The 25,113-nt window shown below is 42.3% G+C and overlaps 2 protein-coding genes across 2 annotated transcripts in view; one reads left to right on the top strand and one right to left on the bottom strand.

Annotated features, from left to right (window-relative positions):
• The window catches only part of LOC142101255 (metabotropic glutamate receptor 6-like), a 94,352-nt gene that overhangs the window by 24,447 nt on the left and 44,792 nt on the right, over window positions 1–25,113 (bottom strand). The window lies entirely within an intron of this gene.
• The window catches only part of LOC142101256 (caM kinase-like vesicle-associated protein), a 61,340-nt gene that overhangs the window by 33,015 nt on the left and 3,212 nt on the right, over window positions 1–25,113 (top strand). The window contains exons 2-5 of the mRNA XM_075185590.1: window positions 16,295–16,394; window positions 16,498–16,629; window positions 23,496–23,570; window positions 24,797–24,935. Of these exons, the coding sequence (XP_075041691.1) occupies window positions 16,300–16,394; window positions 16,498–16,629; window positions 23,496–23,570; window positions 24,797–24,935 (441 nt within the window). The 5' untranslated portion in view covers window positions 16,295–16,299. The remainder of the gene's footprint in view (window positions 1–16,294; window positions 16,395–16,497; window positions 16,630–23,495; window positions 23,571–24,796; window positions 24,936–25,113) is intronic.

The following is a 25,113-nucleotide window of genomic DNA, read 5'->3' as shown; positions in this document are numbered from 1 at the left end:
TCTGTTAAATACTGGCTGTTTTTTTATCTAGCACACAAATACTTGTTAGCTTATTTGTACACTGAAATTTAAAGTTGATCTAGGACACGCCCTACCCCAAATATAAATTTGCCAGCACATTTTAAATTTACCTCCCCCTCCAATGCAACATGGTTTTGGCAAGGTGCAAAGTTACTCTTTTTTTTTTTGCTTTACTTTCCTTAATTAATCAGGCCCCTGTGTATAAATATAATTTCTGGATAGCTAGTATGTTAATTCATTGACTAGATTAGCAACTGCTTCTCAGAATATCATATCCGTTTTTATTTTATCTTGTGTTTTGTTTATGTAGTAAAAATCTTCCAATGAAAAACACATGATTAATATATATATATATATATATATATATATATATATGTATATATATATGTATATATATATATATATATATATATATATATATATATGCATATATATATATATATATATATGTGTGTGTATATATCTAATATATAAAAGCCTAGCGGCGTGTGTTAGTGTGTGTGTGGAAAAAACTACCGGATGACAGAGTGCTCAAGCTGCAGCGCCACCTGCTGGGCGGAGTTATATACTACACTGACCTACTAAATTCTTAGCATTATCTAATATATAAAAGCCTAGCGGCGTGTGTGTGTGGCGATGAAGATGACAAGAACCTTTTTAACACCTTAAGTAGCTTGATTTGACTAGAATGCATGAGTATAACTTGTGTATATATTATATATATATAATTCATATAACAGTGAAGGAATCTCTGAGCTGTATATAGATATAGTTTAGATCGCGCACACACCCCTGCAGCACCGATTCTGCAAGAACGTTATCCCGCTTGCATGCTGCTCTATCACCTCTCAAAAAATCAAATTAAGGAGTGTGCTTGATATAGATAAAACATTATTTTAAATAATAACAGTAGTAATCACAATCTTCAAACAACCTCTTCCAAATAAAAAAAAATTAGATTACTATTGAACCATAATTAACTGACGCGTTTCGTCGCTTCATGAGCAACTTTTTCAAAGGAATCAGCATAAAATGCTCTATTGCTCAGACTGACATGTTCCACATAACAAAAAATAAAGAAAAGAGAACTATAAAAAAAATCTATATAGATAAATGAAAATGGATCTGTATAGATATAAATAGAATGTAACCTTAATGATTATAATTCAATTGCGGTAATGCAGTCTGCAAGTATTGATTTTGTTAACTAATTGAGCATTTGGATTGAGCTTTTTGTCAAATCGAGCTGGGACGGCAGCTAGATCGCAACTCAGTTTTCTTCTCTTTGTTGTGTTTGTAATTATAGCCGTACAGATCCATTTAGATTTAATTTATCTATATATAGATTTTTTAATAGATCTCCTTTACTTTATTTTCTGTTATGTGGATCATGTCAATCTAAGAGATGTGATCAATATAAATATAGATACCTTCTACCCTCTGTGGATCTGTCTGCGGATAGATGCATAACCTCCCGACCTTTGGGCATGTGATATGATTATGGGAGATCTAGATCTAATATAACTTTCCTTCTCGGTTGCTTAGGGTAACCAAGCACTCACAGGTTTGAAACTATACCTCAAAATGCTCCCTGCAATGATCAGGAAACAGAGTGTTTTACGTACATATAAAAAACGAATACAAATAAATATATAAAAAGTACTCCCTTATAATTTTGAGGATAATGTGTTGAAATGGATACATTTATCTACAGTAACTGATGTTTGTTTATTGGTAAACCGTGCGTACCGTATCCCGCAATGAATGTTATGTTGCCGAGACTATTATTTGTAAATTAAAATGTGGTCTAAGCTACAGGGTTGTCTTCTTAGATACGTAATTTAGAACATAATCGAATAAATGCTTTAACCACATTACGCCTATGATATTGTGCGATAGAACTCAGATGATGTCGCTTAAATAAGCTGAATACGCCTTTATAAATGGAAAGTTTAGGGGGTATATTCACTAAACTGCGGGTTTGAAAAAGTGGAGATGTTGCCTATAGCAACCAATCAGATTCTAATTTATTTACTACATTCTAAAAAACGACAGCTAGAATCTGATTGGTTGCTATAGGCAACATCGACACTTTTTCAAACCCGCAGTTTAGTAAATATACCCCCCATGCCTTGGAACTAGGAAAAGGATTTATTCACCGGTAAGTAATTCCTTGCTATATACCATCCTGGTATTGTGTGCGGAGAATGAGGATAATTGAGTTGTCGGAATCCGGAGGATAATTACCATCCTATGTAATTAATTGCTAAATTGGAATCTGGTTCATTTTGACCGACAAATACTAACTTTCAGTTATGAACTATCTGGTACTTGTTGTTCCGTAACCATTCTTGGACTGAACATTATATGAGACAAATATAGTCATTAAGTCCGTTCACATAAATTTAATTACGCTGCTATTTGCAGTATTTACCATTGCCGGGGATCTGTGGTTCTAGAAACTTCTCCAATGAACATCAAAAGAGATAACCTCAGTTTTTCCCATTTACTTCATTATTAATGTGCTACAATTCAAAATATTTATAAGGACTTGCAAAACCCAATAGGCGACATATAAATATATCTTTATAATAGCCTATGTTGGAACTGGTTTAAATGGAATGTGTTTTTTTATTTTATGTTTAGAAGAGGTGGCTTAAAGTATGTGATCACTACTATCGATTACTAAGTATCATAGTTTTGTTATCTGTGCTTTGACCACTGAGACGCTGATGTTGTGGCTGGAATCTCCGCTCATTTTTCCTCGCACCTAAGCGGAGATTCCTGCTGTAATTGCTGGCAATGTGCGCAGTGCGTTGTCCGTTTGTCATTGTCTTTAATGATATATGTTTATACCTATCACAGACATAAGTGTTTATATGCACAGATGGTTTTTAATTCAACATAATTTTATTATCTACTATACTGTTGGATCTATACCAAGTGCAGTCCTTAATTTGATTATTTTAACTATTTCTGACATTAGGTTTGCACCCCCTAGGACAGCTGCTGAAATAGTTCTAATTAGTTGCAAGCGCCATCAGGATTTTTTCTTGGTTATTTGTCGCTCTCACCTCACGCTGACTTTCCTCCCTTTGGGTCACCACTTGCATCCTTCATGCCGCTTGAACACATGACAGGAGTGCGCAGTAACGCCCCCCCTCCCCCCCACACTCAGTCAGCTTTTCTAGAGCTGCCAGGGCAGATGGCAAGGAAGCTATGCCAGCATGTGCGTAGCTGCGTGTTTGTAAATGTTTAAATGTGTTTATGTATGCACAAGTCTGTCTGTTTATCTACATTAATTGTGCATCAATGAGTTCTTACTCCCTATACCAAAGACTATGTGCACTGGAAACATGCTGTACGGGCTGTGTGTGTTTGTAGTGAGTGGAGAGGACAGGCTGTGTGTGTGTAGTGAGTGGAGAGGACGGGGTGTGTGTGTGTGTAGTGAGTGGAGAGGACAGGCTGTGTGTGTGTAGTGAGTGGAGAGGACGGGGTGTGTGTGTAGTGAGTGGAGAGGACAGGCTGTGTGTGTGTAGTGAGTGGAGAGGACGGGGTGTGTGTGTGTGTGTAGTGAGTGGAGAGGACAGGCTGTGTGTGTGTGTATTTTGAGTGGAGAGGACAGGCTGTGTGTAGTGAGTGGAGAGGACGGAGTGTGTGTGTGTGTGTGGTGAGTGGAGAGGACAGGCTGTGTGTGTTTGTGTGTGTGTGTAGTGAGTGGAGAGGACAGGCTGTGTGTGTGTGTAGTGGACAGGCTGTGTGTAGTGAGTGGAGAGGACAGGCTGTGTGTGTAGTGAATAGAGTGGACGGTGTGTGTGTGTAGCGTGTGGAAGGGGCGGAGTGTGTGTGTGTGTAGTGAATGGAGTGGACGGTGTGTGTGTGTAGTGAGTGGAGAGGACGGTGTGTGTGTGTGTAGTGAGTGGAGAGGACAGGCTGTGTGTGTGTGTAGTGGACAGGCTGTGTGTAGTGAGTGGAGAGGACAGGCTGTGTGTGTAGTGAATAGAGTGGACGGTGTGTGTGTGTAGCGTGTGGAAGGGGCGGAGTGTGTGTGTGTAGTGAATGGAGTGGACGGTGTGTGTGTGTAGTGAGTGGAGAGGACGGTGTGTGTGTGTGTAGTGAGTGGAGAGGATGGTGTGTGTGTGTGTGTGTAGTGAATGGAGTGGACGGTGTGTGTGTGTGTGTGTAGTGAGTGGAGAGGATGGTGTGTGTGTGTGTAGTGAGTGGAGAGGATGGTGTGTGTGTGTGTAGTGAGTGGAGAGGACGGTGTGTGTGTGTAGTGAGTGGAGAGGATGGTGTGTGTGTGTAGTGAGTGGAGAGGATGGTGTGTGTGTGTGTAGTGAGTGGAGAGGACGGTGTGTGTGTGTAGTGAGTGGAGAGGATGGTGTGTGTGTGTGTAGTGAGTGGAGAGGATGGTGTGTGTGTGTGTAGTGAGTGGAGAGGATGGTGTGTGTGTGTGTAGTGAGTGGAGAGGATGGTGTGTGTGTGTGTGTGTAGTGAATGGAGTGGACGGTGTGTGTGTGTGTGTGTAGTGAGTGGAGAGGATGGTGTGTGTGTGTGTAGTGAGTGGAGAGGATGGTGTGTGTGTGTGTAGTGAGTGGAGAGGACGGTGTGTGTGTGTAGTGAGTGGAGAGGATGGTGTGTGTGTGTGTAGTGAGTGGAGAGGACGGTGTGTGTGTGTAGTGAGTGGAGAGGACGGTGTGTGTGTGTAGTGAGTGGAGAGGATGGTGTGTGTGTGTAGTGAGTGGAGAGGACGGTGTGTGTGTGTAGTGAGTGGAGAGGATGGTGTGTGTGTGTGTAGTGAGTGGAGAGGACGGTGTGTGTGTGTAGTGAATGGAGTGGACGGTGTGTGTGTGTAGTGAGTGGAGAGGATGGTGTGTGTGTGTAGTGAGTGGAGAGGACGGTGTGTGTGTGTAGTGAGTGGAGAGGATGGTGTGTGTGTGTAGTGAGTGGAGAGGACGGTGTGTGTGTGTAGTGAGTGGAGAGGATGGTGTGTGTGTGTGTAGTGAGTGGAGAGGACGGTGTGTGTGTGTAGTGAGTGGAGAGGACGGTGTGTGTGTGTAGTGAGTGGAGAGGACGGTGTGTGTGTGTAGTGAGTGGAGAGGACGGTGTGTGTGTGTAGTGAGTGGAGAGGATGGTGTGTGTGTGTAGTGAGTGGAGAGGACGGTGTGTGTGTGTAGTGAGTGGAGAGGATGGTGTGTGTGTGTAGTGAGTGGAGAGGACGGTGTGTGTGTGTAGTGAGTGGAGAGGACGGTGTGTGTGTGTAGTGAGTGGAGAGGACGGTGTGTGTGTGTAGTGAGTGGAGAGGATGGTGTGTGTGTGTGTAGTGAGTGGAGAGGATGGTGTGTGTGTGTGTAGTGAGTGGAGAGGATGGTGTGTGTGTGTGTAGTGAGTGGAGAGGATGGTGTGTGTGTGTGTGTGTAGTGAATGGAGTGGACGGTGTGTGTGTGTGTGTGTAGTGAGTGGAGAGGATGGTGTGTGTGTGTGTAGTGAGTGGAGAGGATGGTGTGTGTGTGTGTAGTGAGTGGAGAGGACGGTGTGTGTGTGTAGTGAGTGGAGAGGATGGTGTGTGTGTGTGTAGTGAGTGGAGAGGACGGTGTGTGTGTGTAGTGAGTGGAGAGGACGGTGTGTGTGTGTAGTGAGTGGAGAGGATGGTGTGTGTGTGTAGTGAGTGGAGAGGACGGTGTGTGTGTGTGTAGTGAGTGGAGAGGACGGTGTGTGTGTGTAGTGAGTGGAGAGGATGGTGTGTGTGTGTGTAGTGAGTGGAGAGGACGGTGTGTGTGTGTAGTGAATGGAGTGGACGGTGTGTGTGTGTAGTGAGTGGAGAGGATGGTGTGTGTGTGTAGTGAGTGGAGAGGACGGTGTGTGTGTGTAGTGAGTGGAGAGGATGGTGTGTGTGTGTGTAGTGAGTGGAGAGGACGGTGTGTGTGTGTAGTGAATGGAGTGGACGGTGTGTGTGTGTAGTGAGTGGAGAGGATGGTGTGTGTGTGTAGTGAGTGGAGAGGACGGTGTGTGTGTGTAGTGAGTGGAGAGGATGGTGTGTGTGTGTAGTGAGTGGAGAGGACGGTGTGTGTGTGTAGTGAGTGGAGAGGATGGTGTGTGTGTGTGTAGTGAGTGGAGAGGATGGTGTGTGTGTGTAGTGAGTGGAGAGGACGGTGTGTGTGTGTAGTGAGTGGAGAGGATGGTGTGTGTGTGTAGTGAGTGGAGAGGATGGTGTGTGTGTGTGTAGTGAGTGGAGAGGATGGTGTGTGTGTGTAGTGAGTGGAGAGGACGGTGTGTGTGTAGTGAATAGAGATGTTCACTGACCCCCGTGTTCTGGTTTTGGATCTGGATTAACTTCGTGTTTTTGGTTTTAGCAAAACCACCTTTGCGTGTGTTGGTTTTGGATCCCGATTTTTTTCTAAAATCCCTCTATTTTTTTGCTAAAATCACATATTTTTGCTTTTTCCCCCCCCCTACATTATTTTTAACCTCAATAACATTAATTTCAAGTCACTTGCAGTCAGTTTTGACCACCTCACAGGTCACAATATTATTTTCATACACCTTTAAACAAAGACTGCAGTGACCTGGCTGGATGGTGAGCGACAGAGCAATGACTTAAACACACGGCAGTTCCTAGCACATCTAGAAAACATTGGCACACAGCAGTGGCAGAAAAGAAAAGTGGTGCAAGATGGAATTGTCCTAGGATCATGAAATCAGTTATGGTTCATATGATCGCTCCACCCGTTCCTTGGATAACTGTGGTAATTCTACAGCTAATACATGGCGACGAGCGCTGACCCCCCCCCCCCCCCCCCCCCCGGGATGCGTGCTTTTATCAGACCCAGACCAATCCAGGGTGCCAGACAATGCACTAAAAAGTAGGGATGTGCACCGGCCACTTTTGGTGTCTCGTGTTTTGTGTTTTGAATTCGGATTTCCTTGAGGTTTTGGGTTTGGATTTGTTTCGCAAAACACCTGACGAAAGGTTTTGGTTCGGATTTAAAGGTTTTGGATTCGGATTTATTTTGAAAAAAACATAAAAAGTGTTAAAATCAAGTTTTGGGGTTTATTTTCACTCCTACGCTATTATTAACCTCAATAACATTCAATAACAATCATTTCCACTAATTCCCAGTCTGTTCTGAACACCTCACACCTCACAATATTGTTTTTAGTCTAAAACAGGCTCTACTGAGGCAAGATGTCGTCCTCATCCTCAACCGCTGATTCCTCTCCCCCTACAGTGTGTACCTCCTCCTCCTCACACATTATCAATTCGTCCCCGCTGGACTCCACAACCACAGGTCCCTCTGTACTATCTGGAGGGCAGTGCTGTACTTGATTGAGGAATTGATAATTCATTTTTATGAACATCATTTTTTCAACGTTCTGAGGAAGCAACTTCCTTCGCCGCTCACTGACCAGGTTCCCCGCTGCACTAAAAACTCTTTCCGAGTACACACTGGAGGGGGGACAACTCAGGTAAAATAGAGCCAGTTTGTACAGGGGCTTCCAAACTGCCTTTTTTTCCTGCCAGTAACAATATGGACTGTCTGACATGTCTATTTGGATGGTGTCAGCAAAATAATCCTCCACCATTTTTTCTATTGTGACAGCATCCAATGCAGCAACAGTAGACATGTCTGCAATGGTTGGCAGGTCATTCAGTCCGGACCAGATGTTACCAGCGGGTCTTTTAGGAAAACTGAGCTTTTTCCTCGCAGCTTTATCCTCCAAATTTTTGTTTTCCATTATATGTAGCACAAGAGAGCGTACCCCTAAGCCACACACACTCGACAAAGCCTTTAAAAATTATATGCGGCACAGGAGAGTACCACTGGACTTATACTGCAGAATCAGTGAACTTTGTAATATTGCAGTACCAATGGACTTATACTGCAGGATTGTTTTTGTATATTTTTTTTTAATTTCTTTTTTTATAATTATTTTTTTTTATTACTTTTTTTAAAAATTTTTATAACTTGGGAATAATGGGGAAATAACAATGCCCTTAGAAGGACAGAGCACAGGACACAGCACCACTGGACTGAACAGGACACAGCACAGGACCCAGCAGCACCACTGAACTCAGAAGGACAGAGCACAGGACACAGCACCACTGGACTGAACAGGACACAGCACAGGACCCAGCAGCACCACTGAACTCAGAAGGACAGAGCACAGGACACAGCACCACTGGACTGAGCACAGCACAGCACAGGATATAGCAGGACAGAGGACCACCTAACAGAACCTCCCTCTACCCTGATCAATGCCTGAGTGAAGATGGCGGCGGCCAGCGGGGAATTTATAGAATCCGAGTATCGCGAGATCCGACAACGGGATTATGACTCGGAGCCTCGCTTTCAGTTTTGCAATTGTCTCGGATCCGGCTCGGATCGGCAAGGTTCGGGTGGGCTCGGATTTCAGATATCCGAGCCCGCTCATCCCTACTAAAAAGAGCCATTGCAATTCACAGCAAAACGCAAGTTCATCACTGAGCTTCAAATCAGCTCCAATTCCCAAACAATTATAATATAGTTATGTACCTTTGACGTAAAGTGCAGATTGCAAACACTTTGTGCAATATTGATGAAACAGCAGCAAAGTGGAAGGTAATACATATACATGCTTACATTACTTCTGCAAGCAACGTTGTTCTTTGTTAATAATACTGTTGTCTTTATACCGTTATAAAAAATAAAAAATAATCCTCCACCATTCTTTGGATGTTGATAGTTACAGGTGTTTTTTTTCTTGACCAAGGTGAAAGTTTTTTTTTTACATTTTTGTTTCCCTGACTTACAAACACTATGCACTTTAACATAGGTTTTACCAGATAACGTAGAGGGATTACTATCATCATGACTGGTGCCAGCAGCTGCTTGGTGCTCCTGCTCTTCTGTGTACTGCTGTGAATCCATTTTGATAACAATGTACAATTTGACTGCAAATTCAGAAGACCCTAGTATTTCAATTTCAGCAATGACAATTAGCGATGGAGTGATAGAGCTCTCCTCTTTGTGTGTCACCTATATAACACAGTACAATTTGACTGCAAATTCAGAAGACCAAGCCTACCAGCCCTAGTATATCTATTTCAGCAATGACAATTAGCAATGGAGCTCTCCTCTTTGTGTGTTACCTATATAACACAGTACAATGTGCTGCAGATTTACACCAAGACTGCCAGCCCTATTATTTGTATTACAGCTATGACAATTAGCAGTGGAGCTCTCCTCTTTGTGTGTTATCTATATAACACAGTACAATGTGACTGCAGATTTAGAAGACCAAGCCTGTCAGACCTATTAATTCTATTTCAGCAATGACAATTAGCAATGGAGCTCTTCTGAATGTCACTAGAGACTTTGATGAACACTGCTACCCCTCCTCTTTCTTTTCTACCTATGACGCTGCCCAACTGCTCTAGAGATTGCCAAGAACTGTGCTACCACTTGTGTCCTTCTGTGAAATGGCGCTGGATCGCCGTGGAAGGCGGTACTTATAGAATCCAAAACTAGTGAGATCTGACAACATAACAATGACGTTTTGCCTCGTTTTCGATTCTGAGCGAAAGTACGGAGCCGGCTCAGCTCGGTACTTGGATCTGCTAATTTCGGGTGTGTTCGGTTCTCGGGGGAACCGAGCCTGAGCATCTCTAGTAGTGAGTGGAGGAAACAGGATGTTTATTTGTAAGACCACTAAAGTCATTGCAGACAATCGGGGTCTCCTCCTTTGCTACTGGAGACAATACAACTTATAGATGTACACTTCTCTCCTTCACCTAGAACAGTGATGGGCAACTGGCGTTCCTCCGAGCCTTCACCTGCGGCCCCAAAGTCCTACCTGCTTTATTGTCAGATTTGTAACACGTGTTTAAAATGCCTGTTGTTATGTTGTAACCGATAGGTGTCTCTTTCTTTGATTAAATGTATTGTTTTATCTTTTTACTGAGATGTAGGGTAATCTGTGGCCCCAGTGGCCCCTGAAGTGTATCAGGTTGCCTATCGCTGCCTTAGAACATAGACACCTCCGCTAAAGGGAATAACCCTTATGGGGCCTGGCGGTGCCGTGTTTGGCCCCTGGCACAGCGGGATGTCCCAAAAGTCATCAGAAAGAACAGGGTGGTATGAGTCTATAAAAATAAAATAATATCACAGGAAGTGAGTGTTTCAAAATCAGGGTAATGTAGAACTGTCAGGTTGAGATTCCAACAATGGTGGAACCCCGGGCACCCTGTGTCCTTAGATCGGGCCCCCCAATGGGAACAAACCCAGTAATATACCTTGAAAATGGGCACGAGAGACCCGGTATGACTGACTTACAGCTATTTTTGCTTTGTGGGAGAGAAGTTGGAGACAGTTGTATGGATGTAAATTTTCCCCCGTGGTTCACGTAATACAATGCTCCGTTCCTGCTGGCCCCATCTGTCTTACCAAGATTAATATAGATGCAATAGTTGTCTTCTCAGAGATTTTGCGTTATACATCTGTGACCAGGGATTGTAGATCTAAGCCAGCTAGCAGGAGAAATCCAAAAAGTCTGCGAGTTACATTTGTTGTGTTCTATTCATTTAAAATATTTAAATATTTTGTTCAACTCAAAGAACTTCCTGATTTAATTATCAGCTACAGTGCTCACAGAAAGTTTGTTTTTCATGTTAGACTGATTATAAACAATTTCATCAATTATATGCGTAAAGCAGATCAACTGTAATACACACGGTAGACTGAAATTAACCCCTACTTAGGAACCTGTTGTTATCAGAATAATGGGTCTATTTATTATAGGGAGCAAAGCCTTAGACAGGACAGGTGATGGATAATGCATGTTATATGTGTGACAGGACAGTAATACAATGTACAGGACTGGAGGCATAGGCTGCGTGTGTACAGTAGATGGATAATGCATGTTATATGTGTGACAGGACAGTAATACTATGTACAGGACTGGAGGCACAGGCTGTGTGTGTACAGTAGATGGATAATGCATGTTATATGTGTGACAGGGCAGTAATACTATGTACAGGACTATAGGCACAGGCTGTGTGTGTACAGTAGATGGATAATGCATGTTATATGTGTGACAGGACAGTAATACTATGTACAGGACTGGAGGCACAGGCTGTGTGTGTACAGTAGATGGATAATGCATGTTATATGTGTGACAGGACAGTAATACTATGTACAGGACTGGAGGCATAGGCTGTGTGTGTACAGTAGATGGATAATGCATGTTATATGTGTGACAGGACAGTAATACTATGTACAGAACTGGAGGCACAGGCTGTGTGTGTACAGTAGATGGATAATGCATGTTATATGTGTGAGAGGACAGTAATACTGTGTACAGGACTATAGGCATAGGCTGTGTGTGTACAGTAGATGGATAATGCATGTTATATGTGTGACAGGACAGTAATACTATGTACAGGACTATAGGCACAGGCTGTGTGTGTACAGTAGATGGATAATGCATGTTATATGTGTGACAGGACAGTAATACTATGTACAGGACTGGAGGCACAGGCTGTGTGTGTACAGTAGATGGATAATGCATGGTATATGTGTGACAGGACAGTAATACTATGTACAGAACTGGAGGCATAGGCTGCGTGTGTACAGTAGATGGATAATGCATGTTATATGTGTGACAGGACAGTAATACTATGTACAGGACTGGAGGCACAGGCTGTGTGTGTACAGTAGATGGATAATGCATGTTATATGTGTGACAGGGCAGTAATACTATGTACAGGACTGGAGGCACAGGCTGTGTGTGTACAGTAGATGGATAATGCATGTTATATGTGTGACAGGACAGTAATACTATGTACAGGACTGGAGGCATAGGCTGTGTGTGTACAGTAGATGGATAATGCATGTTATATGTGTGACAGGGCAGTAATACTATGTACAGGACTATAGGCACAGGCTGTGTGTGTACAGTAGATGGATAATGCATGTTATATGTGTGACAGGACAGTAATACTATGTACAGGACTGGAGGCACAGGCTGTGTGTGTACAGTAGATGGATAATGCATGTTATATGTGTGACAGGACAGTAATACTATGTACAGGACTATAGGCACAGGCTGTGTGTGTACAGTAGATGGATAATGCATGTTATATGTGTGACAGGGCAGTAATACTATGTACAGGACTGGAGGCACAGGCTGTGTGTGTACAGTAGATGGATAATGCATGTTATATGTGTGACAGGATAGTAATACTATGTACAGGACTATAGGCACAGGCTGTGTGTGTACAGTAGATGGATAATGCATGTTATATGTGTGACAGGACAGTAATACTATGTACAGGACTGGAGGCACAGGCTGTGTGTGTACAGTAGATGGATAATGCATGTTATATGTGAGACAGGACAGTAATACTATGTACAGGACTGGAGGCACAGGCTGTGTGTGTACAGTAGATGGATAATGCATGTTATATGTGTGACAGGACAGTAATACTATATACAGAACTGGAGTCACAGGCTGTGTGTGTACAGTAGATGGATAATGCATGTTATATGTGTGACAGGACAGTAATACTATGTACAGGACTATAGGCACAGGCTGTGTGTGTACAGTAGATGGATAATGCATGTTATATGTGAGACAGGACAGTAATACTATGTACAGGACTGGAGGCACAGGCTGTGTGTGTACAGTAGATGGATAATGCATGTTATATGTGTGACAGGACAGTAATACTATGTACAGGACTATAGGCACAGGCTGTGTGTGTACAGTAGATGGATAATGCATGTTATATGTGTGACAGGACAGTAATACTATGTACAGGACTGGAGGCACAGGCTGTGTGTGTACAGTAGATGGATAATGCATGTTATATGTGTGTGACAGGACAGTAATACTATGTACAGGACTGGAGTCACAGGCTGTGTGTGTACAGTAGATGGATAATGCATGTTATATGTGTGACAGGACAGTAATACTATGTACAGAACTGGAGTCACAGGCTGTGTGTGTACAGTAGATGGATAATGCATGTTATATGTGTGTGACAGGACAGTAATACTATGTACAGGACTGGAGGCACAGGCTGTGTGTGTACAGTAGATGGATAATGCATGTTATATGTGTGACAGGACAGTAATACTATGTACAGGACTGGAGGCACAGGCTGTGTGTGTACAGTAGATGGATAATGCATGTTATATGTGTGACAGGACAGTAATACTATGTACAGGACTGGAGGCACAGGCTGTGTGTGTGCAGTAGATGGATAATGCATGTTATATGTGTGACAGGACAGTAATACTATGTACAGGACTGGAGGCACAGGCTGTGTGTGTACAGTAGATGGATAATGCATGTTATATGTGTGACAGGACAGTAATACTATGTACAGGACTGGAGGCACAGGCTGTGTGTGTACAGTAGATGGATAATGCATGTTATATGTGTGACAGGACAGTAATACTATGTACAGGACTGGAGGCATAGGCTGTGTGTGTACAGTAGATGGATAATGCATGTTATATGTGTGACAGGACAGTAATACTATGTACAGGACTGGAGGCACAGGCTGTGTGTGTACAGTAGATGGATAATGCATGTTATATGTGTGACAGGACAGTAATACTATGTACAGGACTGGAGGCACAGGCTGTGTGTGTACAGTAGATGGATAATGCATGTTATATGTGTGACAGGACAGTAATACTATGTACAGGACTATAGGCACAGGCTGTGTGTGTACAGTAGATGGATAATGCATGTTATATGTGTGACAGGACAGTAATACTATGTACAGGACTGGAGGCACAGGCTGTGTGTGTACAGTAGATGGATAATGCATGTTATATGTGTGACAGGACAGTAATACTATGTACAGGACTGGAGGCACAGGTTGTGTGTGTACAGTAGATGGATAATGCATGTTATATGTGTGACAGGACAGTAATACTATGTACAGGACTGGAGGCACAGGCTGTGTGTGTACAGTAGATGGATAATGCATGTTATATGTGTGACAGGACAGTAATACTATGTACAGGACTGGAGGCACAGGCTGTGTGTGTACAGTAGATGGATAATGCATGTTATATGTGTGACAGGACAGTAATACTATGTACAGAACTGGAGTCACAGGCTGTGTGTGTACAGTAGATGGATAATGCATGTTATATGTGTGACAGGACAGTAATACTATGTACAGGACTGGAGGCACAGGCTGTGTGTGTACAGTAGATGGATAATGCATGTTATATGTGTGACAGGACAGTAATACTATGTACAGGACTGGAGGCACAGGCTGTGTGTGTACAGTAGATGGATAATGCATGTTATATGTGTGACAGGACAGTAATACTATGTACAGGACTGGAGGCACAGGCTGTGTGTGTACAGTAGATGGATAATGCATGTTATATGTGTGTGACAGGACAGTAATACTATGTACAGGACTGGAGTCACAGGCTGTGTGTGTACAGTAGATGGATAATGCATGTTATATGTGTGACAGGACAGTAATACTATGTACAGGACTGGAGGCACAGGCTGTGTGTGTGCAGTAGATGGATAATGCATGTTATATGTGTGACAGGACAGTAATACTATGTACAGGACTAAAGGCACAGGCTGTGTGTGTACAGTAGATGGATAATGCATGTTATATGTGTGACAGGACAGTAATACTATGTACAGGACTGGAGGCACAGGTTGTGTGTGTACAATAGATGGATAATGCATGTTATATGTGTGACAGGATAGTAATACTATGTACAGGACTGGAGGCACAGGCTGTGTGTGTACAGTAGATGGATAATGCATGTTATATGTGTGACAGGGCAGTAATACTATGTACAGGACTGGAGGCACAGGCTGTGTGTGTACAGTAGATGGATAATGCATGTTATATGTGTGACAGGACAGTAATACTATGTACAGAACTGGAGTCACAGGCTGTGTGTGTACAGTAGATGGATAATGCATGTTATATGTGTGACAGGACAGTAATACTATGTACAGGACTGGAGGCACAGGCTGTGTGTGTACAGTAGATGGATAATGCATGTTATATGTGTGACAGGACAGTAATACTATGTACAGGACTGGAGGCACAGGCTGTGTGTGTACAGTAGATGGATAATGCATGTTATATGTGTGACAGGACAGTAATACTATGTACAGGACTGGAGGCACAGGCTGTGTGTGTACAGTAGATGGATAATGCATGTTATATGTGTGACAGGGCAGTAATACTATGTACAGGACTGGAGTCACAGGCTGTGTGTGTACAGTAGATGGATAATGCATGTTATATGTGTGACAGGACAGTAATACTATGTACAGGACTGGAGTCACAGGCTGTGTGTGTACAGTAGATGGATAATGCATGTTATATGTGTGACAGGACAGTAATACTATGTACAGAACTGGAGTCACAGGCTGTGTGTGTAGCTGGATAGAACAGACTGCTGTTTGCGCAGTGGTTGGACAGAACAGGCTGTGTGTGTGCACTGATCTGTATTTGCTCCATCTGTTCTACACTTGCTCATATTGGCGCCCTATGAGGCTCAGGTTTCAGCACCAGATTTGGAGCAGTGGTTAATATCATGGAAACTGATGCTCAGTAATGCTCAGTTTTTCTTCTCAGACATGTAAACTCCAACCCGAACAGCCATCGCCCACCCTGCGGCTAGAGCTACATGGGCATCTGTCATGTGATAGTGTGTGATACAACCTCTCAGTAATATTGCATTAGACAGTTGTGTTTGACCCGAGCTATATCTCTTTTTACGCATACTTACCCACTGTCCCTAAATGTCCGGGACACTCCTGAATTCCGGGTAGGTATTCCGAGAGTGTGTCACTCTCCCGCATCCTGTGCCTAGTCTCTAGTGAAATGTGCAGGGTGTGGGCCTCCATGGCGGGATTTGAAGCACATGGCTTCAATTTACGCTGCCGCGGAAAAATTACACAATTGCGTCATTGAATCGCAGGGACGGGGCAAAAGTGACGCGACTCCAATCACCCCGACTCCCTCCACAGTCACGCTTCACCTCCGGGATCTCCTGCGAGAGACCAATATAAAGTCCACAAGTATGGTTTTACACATACATTTTTATGTCACTGATTCAGCCCCATAACTATTGGCACCCTAGGCAACTGCCGGCCATGTGTGTAAAATATTCCTTGTTGTTTGAATTTGCCTACAAGTGTCCATGCTTGACAGATGTACCGTATTCTGTGTTTTGCCTCCGTTTTTCTTTTCCTCCGTCAACCTCACGTTTTCTCCTCTCTCTTGCAGCGGTCATGCCTTTTGGATGCATCAGTGTCCGCAACGAGAAAACGTATAACTGTTTCTCCGACATCACGGATAAATATGAGATCGGTCAGCTTCTCTGTGCGTGAGTATCGTGGCTCTCAAACACGCTAGGACGCGCCTTTCTATAGATCTCTCTGATTACATATATTCGGACTGAGTAGTAACAGAGTTTCTGTGCCTCTCAGGAAGGAGTTCTGCGAAATCTGTCTCGCCCGAGAGATGCAGACAGACCGGGTCTATGTCTGTAAAAAGTTTCTAAAAAAAGATGGCCGAAAAGTCAGGAGGGCGGCGAAGAATGAAATTATGATCCTGAAAATGTAAGTAAACACAAAGTAATCAGTCATTCTTTTGCGGGCGCAAGTTTTACAAAAATAAATTGCCTACCACTTACGATCTGCAAAATGGTAAATTTAAACCTTTGAATTATTGTACAGTTTGGTTGTAGGCTATGCTATGAGACGTTTGCATATAAGATATATATTAATCATTTATCATACCTCCCAATAGACCAGATTTAGGCAGGGCTATCATGATTATCGGACACCGAAAGGGGTGTGACTTGTCAGAAATTGGGAGCTTCTTTGCTTCCAAATGGGCTTAGTTGGGGAATTTGGATTTGGTGAGGCTTTTTTTTTTTTCCCCCCAATTTCACTTTTTTAAATGTTAGGAGGCATGATATATAAAAACGTGATACATATTCAAATGATAATCCGCATAGTAAATCCTCCATTTGTAAAAGTTCTGTTTTTAATACATGTACTCCAGTCTACTATCTAGATTTGGAGTCTCTCCTTTTCAGAAATCTCAGTACTTGCATCTGGTATGTGTCGTAGCGTAGGTGACATCCCCAGCGTTTTCGCCTGTAGAGTATTTGCTAGAATTTTGTATATATTATCAAACAAAACGTTCAACTTGTGCCAATTTTTGTCCTACACACAAATTTTCTTTACATAAAATAAACATTAAGCAGGCAGAAACCATCTATTTTTATTTGCTCCCCTTAGTAGGTGCGTGTCCTCAAAAAAACGGTAGTTTAATCAGCCTGGCGGATCAACTTAAGCAGTATATCAAGGAAAAACGTTTCATGAATTTTCACTTTCAAAGATTACGTCCACTGAAGGGAATTACTTTCCCAAGAGATACTTGAGCATTTATGGAAGCCTTTTAGTGCCAAGTCTCCTGCGGTAGAATAATTTCAAGGAGCTTAACATTCTAGGGACCATTTACAGACCAGCAGATAAACACAAAACTATTTTTTTGGGGGGAAAATATCCCAGAGTTGACAAAAACACGGGCCAAAAATATTCTAAATTAATAGTTTTTTGTAGTATATTGTTAATGTATTTCCAGAGTCATTTTAACATGAAACGTGGAGCAGGTTTTTGTTAAATTCACATTCATGTGGAAGGTTTTCTATTGACCAAAACTTTGAAGCAGACTCCAAAGATCTTTAACCCATCAGTTCTGAGGATGTCCCAAAGATGATGGTATCCTACAGCAGGTGTCATACAGCATATAGCGGTGGTACAGAGAATATTACTAAGTACTCGTAAAGAACAGGTAGGGCTATTACGGTAGTATATTACAAATAAAATATATCACAACATTTCACTTTACCGTCATCGGGAATTCAGCAGAATAAGTTGACTCGGACCGGGACTGGAGATCTGTCTATCTATCTCTCTGCGGAGATCTATCCATATCAAAGGAGTCTGGATCCATCTTTAGCAAATTATCTACTCTACCTTACAGATTAACCTTTCCAAGGACCCATGGGAAAGCCTTTTGCGAAGGAAATTGATAATATTGACAAAAGTGTCAGTTTTATCTTTTTCGCAGGGAGATAAACTCTAAAGCTTGGAGAGAGAAAAAAAAATCAGTCTTTGGTCCACACATGACTGGATTATGATCAATGATAAACTAACTAATGTTATAATGAGTCACACACTATAGTCCCAGCACTTTGAATCTTACAAGCGTTGCAGAATGAATACAATTCTACCATCGTTTCCCTGTAAGGATGTATTGAGGTAGTTTTTTAAAATGACAAATGTTTATCTTCTCAAAAGGGAAAAGGAAGCTGGACTGCACCCAAGTTAGCACACAAGTTTACAAAATAGAGTAGTTCTGACCGTATTCAAATCAAAGCGGGTCTCAAGATGCATTTTCCATTTGAATCTAGGTGTAAGTACGCTCTGTATAAACGTAACTTGGTGTATGTACAGACTAGTAACAGTATAATCAATAATATAAATATGGATTTTTGAAGAATTATTTTTTTACATGCAGTACATAAATCAAGATGCTTTCAATGCATGCTCTACGTACAATGCATTTTTAAAGTCTGTCTGCATTCCATACACATGTTCTATGCTAGCTAGTGGCAGAAATACGTTCAGTAAATCAAAGACCATGCCAGGGCAGTCATCACTATCAGTCGGCACTTACACCTACCCTGTAGCTGGGGCAAATGATACTTGTCCCCAGGTCTTGTGCACATAGTACTCAGGGCTTATTCAATAGAAATACTGACACTGGGGAATTGGACACTAGGAAGTCCACGTACATCACAGTGTATACGAGATAAAATGTAATCTGAGATTTGTGCAAAAATAAGAAAAAATAATAATGATACCAACAGGTGAAGGTCTGTTGGGAGGGGGGGGGGAATTGGAGGTGTTACCCATAGCAACCAATCAGATTCTAGCTATCATTTATCCAGTGCATTCTAGAGAGTGATAGCTAGGATCTGATTAGCTGCTACATGTACCCCCTAGGGTCGAAAACATCCAAGCAGAGATCAGGCCATGTAGCTTTCCACAGAATGGACTACAATTGTTTTTTTTCTGGCAAATTGATGCCAATAAACATTCATACTTATCTTTGGAGAAAGGGACCTATAGCTAAGCCCCTATATTTTTAGTTTCACATCTTCTTTAATATAGAGGGTTAGTTTTCTATAACTGTGCTTAGACCCTGCTGTCTATTCATGTAATGAATCTGTGACTACACGTTTGTCAAAGGTAGAAAACACTGAAGGCTACTTCAAGGGTCTTAGTTTATCTAAAGACTAATATTCTATCACTTCTTCCAATGCAGGTTCTATTCCCAGAGGAAATTAATCTCTTTCTCCAAGGATACCGTAATCATGTTCTAGGGGTTCGAGGGTTAACAAGCCCTACGGCCATTTGTTAATAGGACCCGAACTCTTTGTTTTTGCAAAGCTGAGATGTACAAGTGCAGTTTGATGTATAAAAGCTGAATTTAAATATTGCAGCCCCCATCCTTGTAGGGCGGAAGCTTATTGAGCCATAAGAATACTCTTCCTAAAAGTTTCTACCTATCTCTCACCACCTACTAGGGACTTCTGTCATTCTACACACCTTCCATTATGTCCTAGGACCCAATACTTTAATACTGAACTAGATAAACAAGAAAATACTATTTTCCTATGGAGTAATCTGACGTCAGTGCATTTACAGTCAATTTCTCAAAGGAATTCTGCATATTTATAAGTAATGGTCCTAAGAGAAGATGGTAATCAATCAAACACATGGCAGCTAGAAATGCATTAATATTTTATTATATCCTGGCTCCTGTAGTCTGGTTTCTATTCAGGGAAAGTGCTCTTGGCCATTTGCTTGCCCACAACCGCTTCCTGCTGAAGCAAGGGTTCACTTTTATGTTTTCAGTGAATGCAGGCGTGTTTTTGTATTCAGCGTCCGTCAATGTCTGTCCCCTGAATACAGCAAAGCAATGCTGCAGATTTTCATGGCATGTGCTCACCTGAATGGACCGACTGTTGTTACTTTAAAGGGAGCTCTGATTTGGTTTTTAAATGAAAGCCTCCTTGTCTATAGAAGAGTCCAGACAACCTGTTTCAGATCTAGGATCGGATTTCTTTTCCATGTTCCTTTCTTAGATCTGATTTTTTTCTCCACAAAAGACATTGCTAAGCGATCTGCAGAACTCTCCAACCTTTTCATGCATTCTAGAAACACTGCAAGTCATTACTTTTACTTGTGCAATGGTAGATTTATGCTTCTACTTAGTTATAAGTGCACACCCATTACTGTTCTCATCAGTGCAGAATATCGTAACAGCGTGTTATGAAAATATCATGAAACAACAGCCTACTATCACGTTGAGTTTTCTGATTTTTATAATATACTGCTCATTTTATCATCAATTTGGTATATTATAACTCCTGAAAGTTATATCAGGTCTCTCTTTTAATATGACAAATATATATTTCTTGTTAAAATCAGGACTAACGTTTTTGGTGGTAGATTTTTTCAGGCCCATTCTAGCTGGACCATATTGCATATTGGTCCAGCTAGAATGCAAAGGTAAAAGTATTGAGTGGGGCAGCACAGTGGCCTAGTGGTTAGCACTTCTGCCTCACAGCACTGGGGTCATGAGTTCAATTCCCGACCATGGCCTTATCTGTGTGGAGTTTGTATGTTCTCCCCGTGTTTGCGTGGGTTTCCTCCGGATGCTCCAGTTTCCTCCCACACTCCAAAAAACATAATGGTAGGTTAATTGGCCGCTATCAAAAAAATTGGCCCTAGTCTCTCCCTGTCTGTCTGTCTGTCTCTGTGTCTGTGTCTATATTAGGGAATTTAGACTGTAAGCTCCAATGGGGCAGGGACTGATGTGAGTGAGTTCTCTGTACAGCGCTGCGGAATTAGTGGCGCTATATAAATAAATATTGATGATGATGATATATAATCCAGTCACACAGCCATGTTGGTCAGAGGGTTGTTGTCTTGTGTTAGCTGTGTAGAGGGTGGTAATAGGGTAACCGAGGGAGATTAAGATACTGGTTGAGGAATATTATAAGCTTGCCTGAAGAGGTGGGTTTTCAGAGAACGTTTGAAGGTTTGAAGACTAGAGGAAAGTCTTATTGTGCGAGGGAGGGAATTCCATAAAGTGGGTGCAGCCTGAAAAAAGTCCTGTAACCGGGAATGGGGGGAAGTGATGAGAGCAGACTAGAGACGCAGAACGGAGGTGTCGAGTTGGGAGATATTTTGAGACAAGTGAGGAGATATATGTCGGTGCAAACTTGTTGATGGCCTTGTATGTTAGTAGAAGAATTTTATATTGGAGTTGAAAAACAGGCAGCCAATGTAGATACTGACAGAGTGGCTCAGTAGAGAAAGAACAGTTTGCAAGGAAAAAATATGGAATTTCCATCCCCGCTGCCTCATTTAAATATTACATTCCATAGATTACTCTTTTGTGTTGATCCACCATGTCTAAAGGCACAACTTGCACCTCACCCATAGTATTAAGGAATGCCTATCCACAGGGGTGTAACTAGCAGTCATGCAGGGAATGCATATTAATCACCTCTTCAAGGATGCCAACCCTACTTCATGTGCAGTGGAGCCTTTTATGGGCTTTCAGTTCCATCACAATGCTAGGGAGCCTAAAGAGCGGACTATTTAAATATCGCCAGTCCCATCCTTCACCGCTAGGCCCGATAGCAGCCGCATGGACTGCCACGGCTCAGAATACCCCTAACCTGTTCCACCCAGACCCACAACACAACAGGTGCACAATGACCCAATTATGTAACACTGACCACATTGTCGCACAAATACACGAGGGCTCCCATATATCAAAACACACGTCACGCAGATCCTAGTGCCACAACAGCTGGTAAGCCGCAAGTTGTGTATACCGGTTTTACTGTAGCCTTTAGTGGATAACACATTCGCTGGTCGTAGGCAGAAACAAAATTAGGGCACACACAGGGGACGTGACTAATCTCATTGTCAAATCTGACCTGAGAAATTTTATTTTAACCATTTTTTAAGGAGGGAGAAAATGACCGAGCGAGAATCATATATTTCAAAGCGACAATCTCTGTGCATTCATCTGAAGATTGTGATGGTTTCAACACAAAAGCTCTACCTGTCATTGAATGATGGGCAAGCTATTCTAAGCACCGTGACCGCTTTCTAAGTATAACTGCAACCGAGAGAGGTGTGGAGATCTTCATTCATACATATTTATCAGTTAATTGTGCCCCAGTTTTCGGTGACACAATGCCCAGTTGTTTGTGTTTGTTGTTGTAAAACTTGCTGACAGAAGCAGTCAGGGAAAAATGTGGAACAATAGTGTACTGGGAAATGCTACGCAAAGCTCGGCAGGTGCAGGAAGTATTGAGAGCAGCATCAGATGAACGGTTAAGCAGTTGCTATATTTCAAAAACTGACACCCTCTACATCTTGCCAGGTATAATGGCAAACGTGCATTAAAATATATTACCTCCATTATACGCAAACCTCTTTTTAACACCACCCTCACTATAATGCCAGTTTTGTGTTCTAAGCTGGCGCTGTAATTCTTTTCCTTTTGAGTTATAGAAAAAGAACTTATTATGATGCTCACTCTTGCCAGCAAAGTCCTGGCAAACTCCACTGCTAGGCTGTGCCAACACTGGAGCCAGCATTGGGAGCATATAGTGCTTAACAATGGTGCAGGGATCTTGTTCAATGGCTGCAATTGCTTCAGGCAATGATTCTTATCATTCCACGGGATAGATGATTATTGATGGTGCCAGAAGATGTTAGGTGATTCTGGACTGTAAGTGCTGATTTGGAAAGCCTAACAGATCATCTTCTATTTCAACCCCATGGTGTCTTCGATTTAATGGCTAAGAAGCGAAGTTGCCTGCAGAATATAGAGCAAAAATAGAATTGTTCAATTTTATCAGTCCGTTTTGCGGAGTGCGAAGTTCAGGTGATACAATCTCTTCATTCTGTATTGTGGGATGTTTGGCCAGAAGTCCGGGAAAAAAATGATAAGAGGGAATTCTGTATAGGAACATAAATTGTGCTGGGGAAACATGTGAAATGCAGCGCTAAAACGCAGAATTATTTGATTATCCTGTGTAACACAAGATAAAAACGCACCTAATTCGGGCATACGCCCGTCCGTATTCAACAAGGAGCAGATGTAACGTTACATCTGTTGTTGAATATGGATATAGGTGCGCTCTGTTCTAACAGACAGGACAGTGCAGAATACGTCCAATACATATGTGGAATATAAAGTCTCCTTTTAAAATGAAACGGGCTGCTGAGCAGAGTCTCACCCCCCCCCTTCCCATTTTGCTCATTTGTATGTTAGCCCTTTCACTATCTCTGTCTATTGCACTGTTCCTCTCTTTCAGGGTGAATCATCCAAATATCTTGCAGCTGATCGATACTTTTGAAACCAAGAAAGAATTTTATATTATTCAAGAATTGTGAGTTTCCTTGTTGACTAGGGACAGCACACTTACAAGGGTAGATTGTGTGTATAATGGATGAAAGGAACAGGCAATGTGTGTGTGTGTGTGTGTGTGTGTGTGTGTGTGTGTGTGTGTGTGTGTGTGTGTGTGTGTGTGTGTGTGTGTGTGTGTGTGTGTGTGTGTAGCGGCTGGAGGGAACAGTGTATGTGTGTATGGGGCAGGAGGGTACAGGGTTTCTAGAAACATTGTATGAGAATGGACCTCATTTATGAAGCGGACTCAATGCACACCAGAAAATGCTTTGGTTTTGCACCATGCACCCAGAACAGTGACGGGCAATCTGGTACACTTCACTAGGCAGCCTCTAACCCTTCAAGGGCCGCACATTACCCTTAGTCTCAGTAATACAGGTAAAACAATGCATCAAGGTTAGGTACACACTGACCAACCTGTTATCTCAAACGATTGTACCTACGACTGCAGGTCCGATCAGTCTGACGATTCATGTGTACACACTGACACATTCTGTCTCAGAACGAACAAATGAATTATTCCTTCTACCGCACTCTCTACATTTATTCACCGGGACATTCATCGCTGAAAAGAGCCCAACTCTGTCAACTGTATGGAGATCGTGAGCCTGAGTGCATACACACTACATGATCGGTCAGTGATTGGTCGGAAAATACTAAACAGTACAACCAACCAAATGAAAGGATGATCCTCACTTTGGGACGGCTTTAGATCATTGTGTCACTATACACACTCACATGATATCTGACCAAACGGTGAGATGTCGGCTGATTGGAGGTTTTTCGTGTAGTCATTGGGCCAGTGTGTACTTAGCCTTAATCAAAGAAAGAAACACCTATCTGTAGTAACATATCATCAGGCATTTTACACAAGTGTTACGTGCTTTAACAAATAAATCACTCTATAAATTGAAATCTAATGTTTACACTGCTCTACAAACCTAGGCTCACTGGCGTGCCTACTCTGTACGTTGTAAGAAACTCCTTTACTGCACCCAATCCAATTCATCAGCAGGGGCTTCTGCTCTTCCACAAACATCACCCCCATTCTCCGTAAACACATGCTCTTTGGTTGAAAGCTAGGTGTATACACAAATCAAAGCACATGGCACATCCACAGATGTTTTACGCTTCATAAATGTGACCCATGTTGTTTGCAGACAGACTTTTTGGCCTGGTGCTTTAGTGGAGATGCCTTATATCTTGCAGAGCCACAGGAGGGGATGTCTTTGACTGGATCCTGGAGCAAGGCTATTACTCAGAGAAAGATGCCAGCAATGTGATCCGCCAAGTTCTGGAGGCTGTATCTTATTTACACAACCTTCACATTATTCATCGGAACCTGAAGGTATCAGGAGAGTGGGAAATTGATGCTTTACTTTAGAGGTTTAATAATCCTCTCCATGGGGTAAATTTATCAAGCTGCGGGTTTGAAATAGTGGAGATGTTGCCTATAGCAACCAATCAGATTCTAGCTGTCATTTTGTAGAATGTTCTAAATAAATGAGAACTAGAATCTGATTGGT

The sequence above is a fragment of the Mixophyes fleayi genome, chromosome 9, assembly GCF_038048845.1.
Source record: "Mixophyes fleayi isolate aMixFle1 chromosome 9, aMixFle1.hap1, whole genome shotgun sequence".
Lineage (NCBI taxonomy): Eukaryota > Metazoa > Chordata > Amphibia > Anura > Limnodynastidae > Mixophyes > Mixophyes fleayi.
The sequence above is the reverse complement of the archived record's forward strand: the minus strand, read 5'-3'. Positions and strand labels throughout refer to the sequence as shown.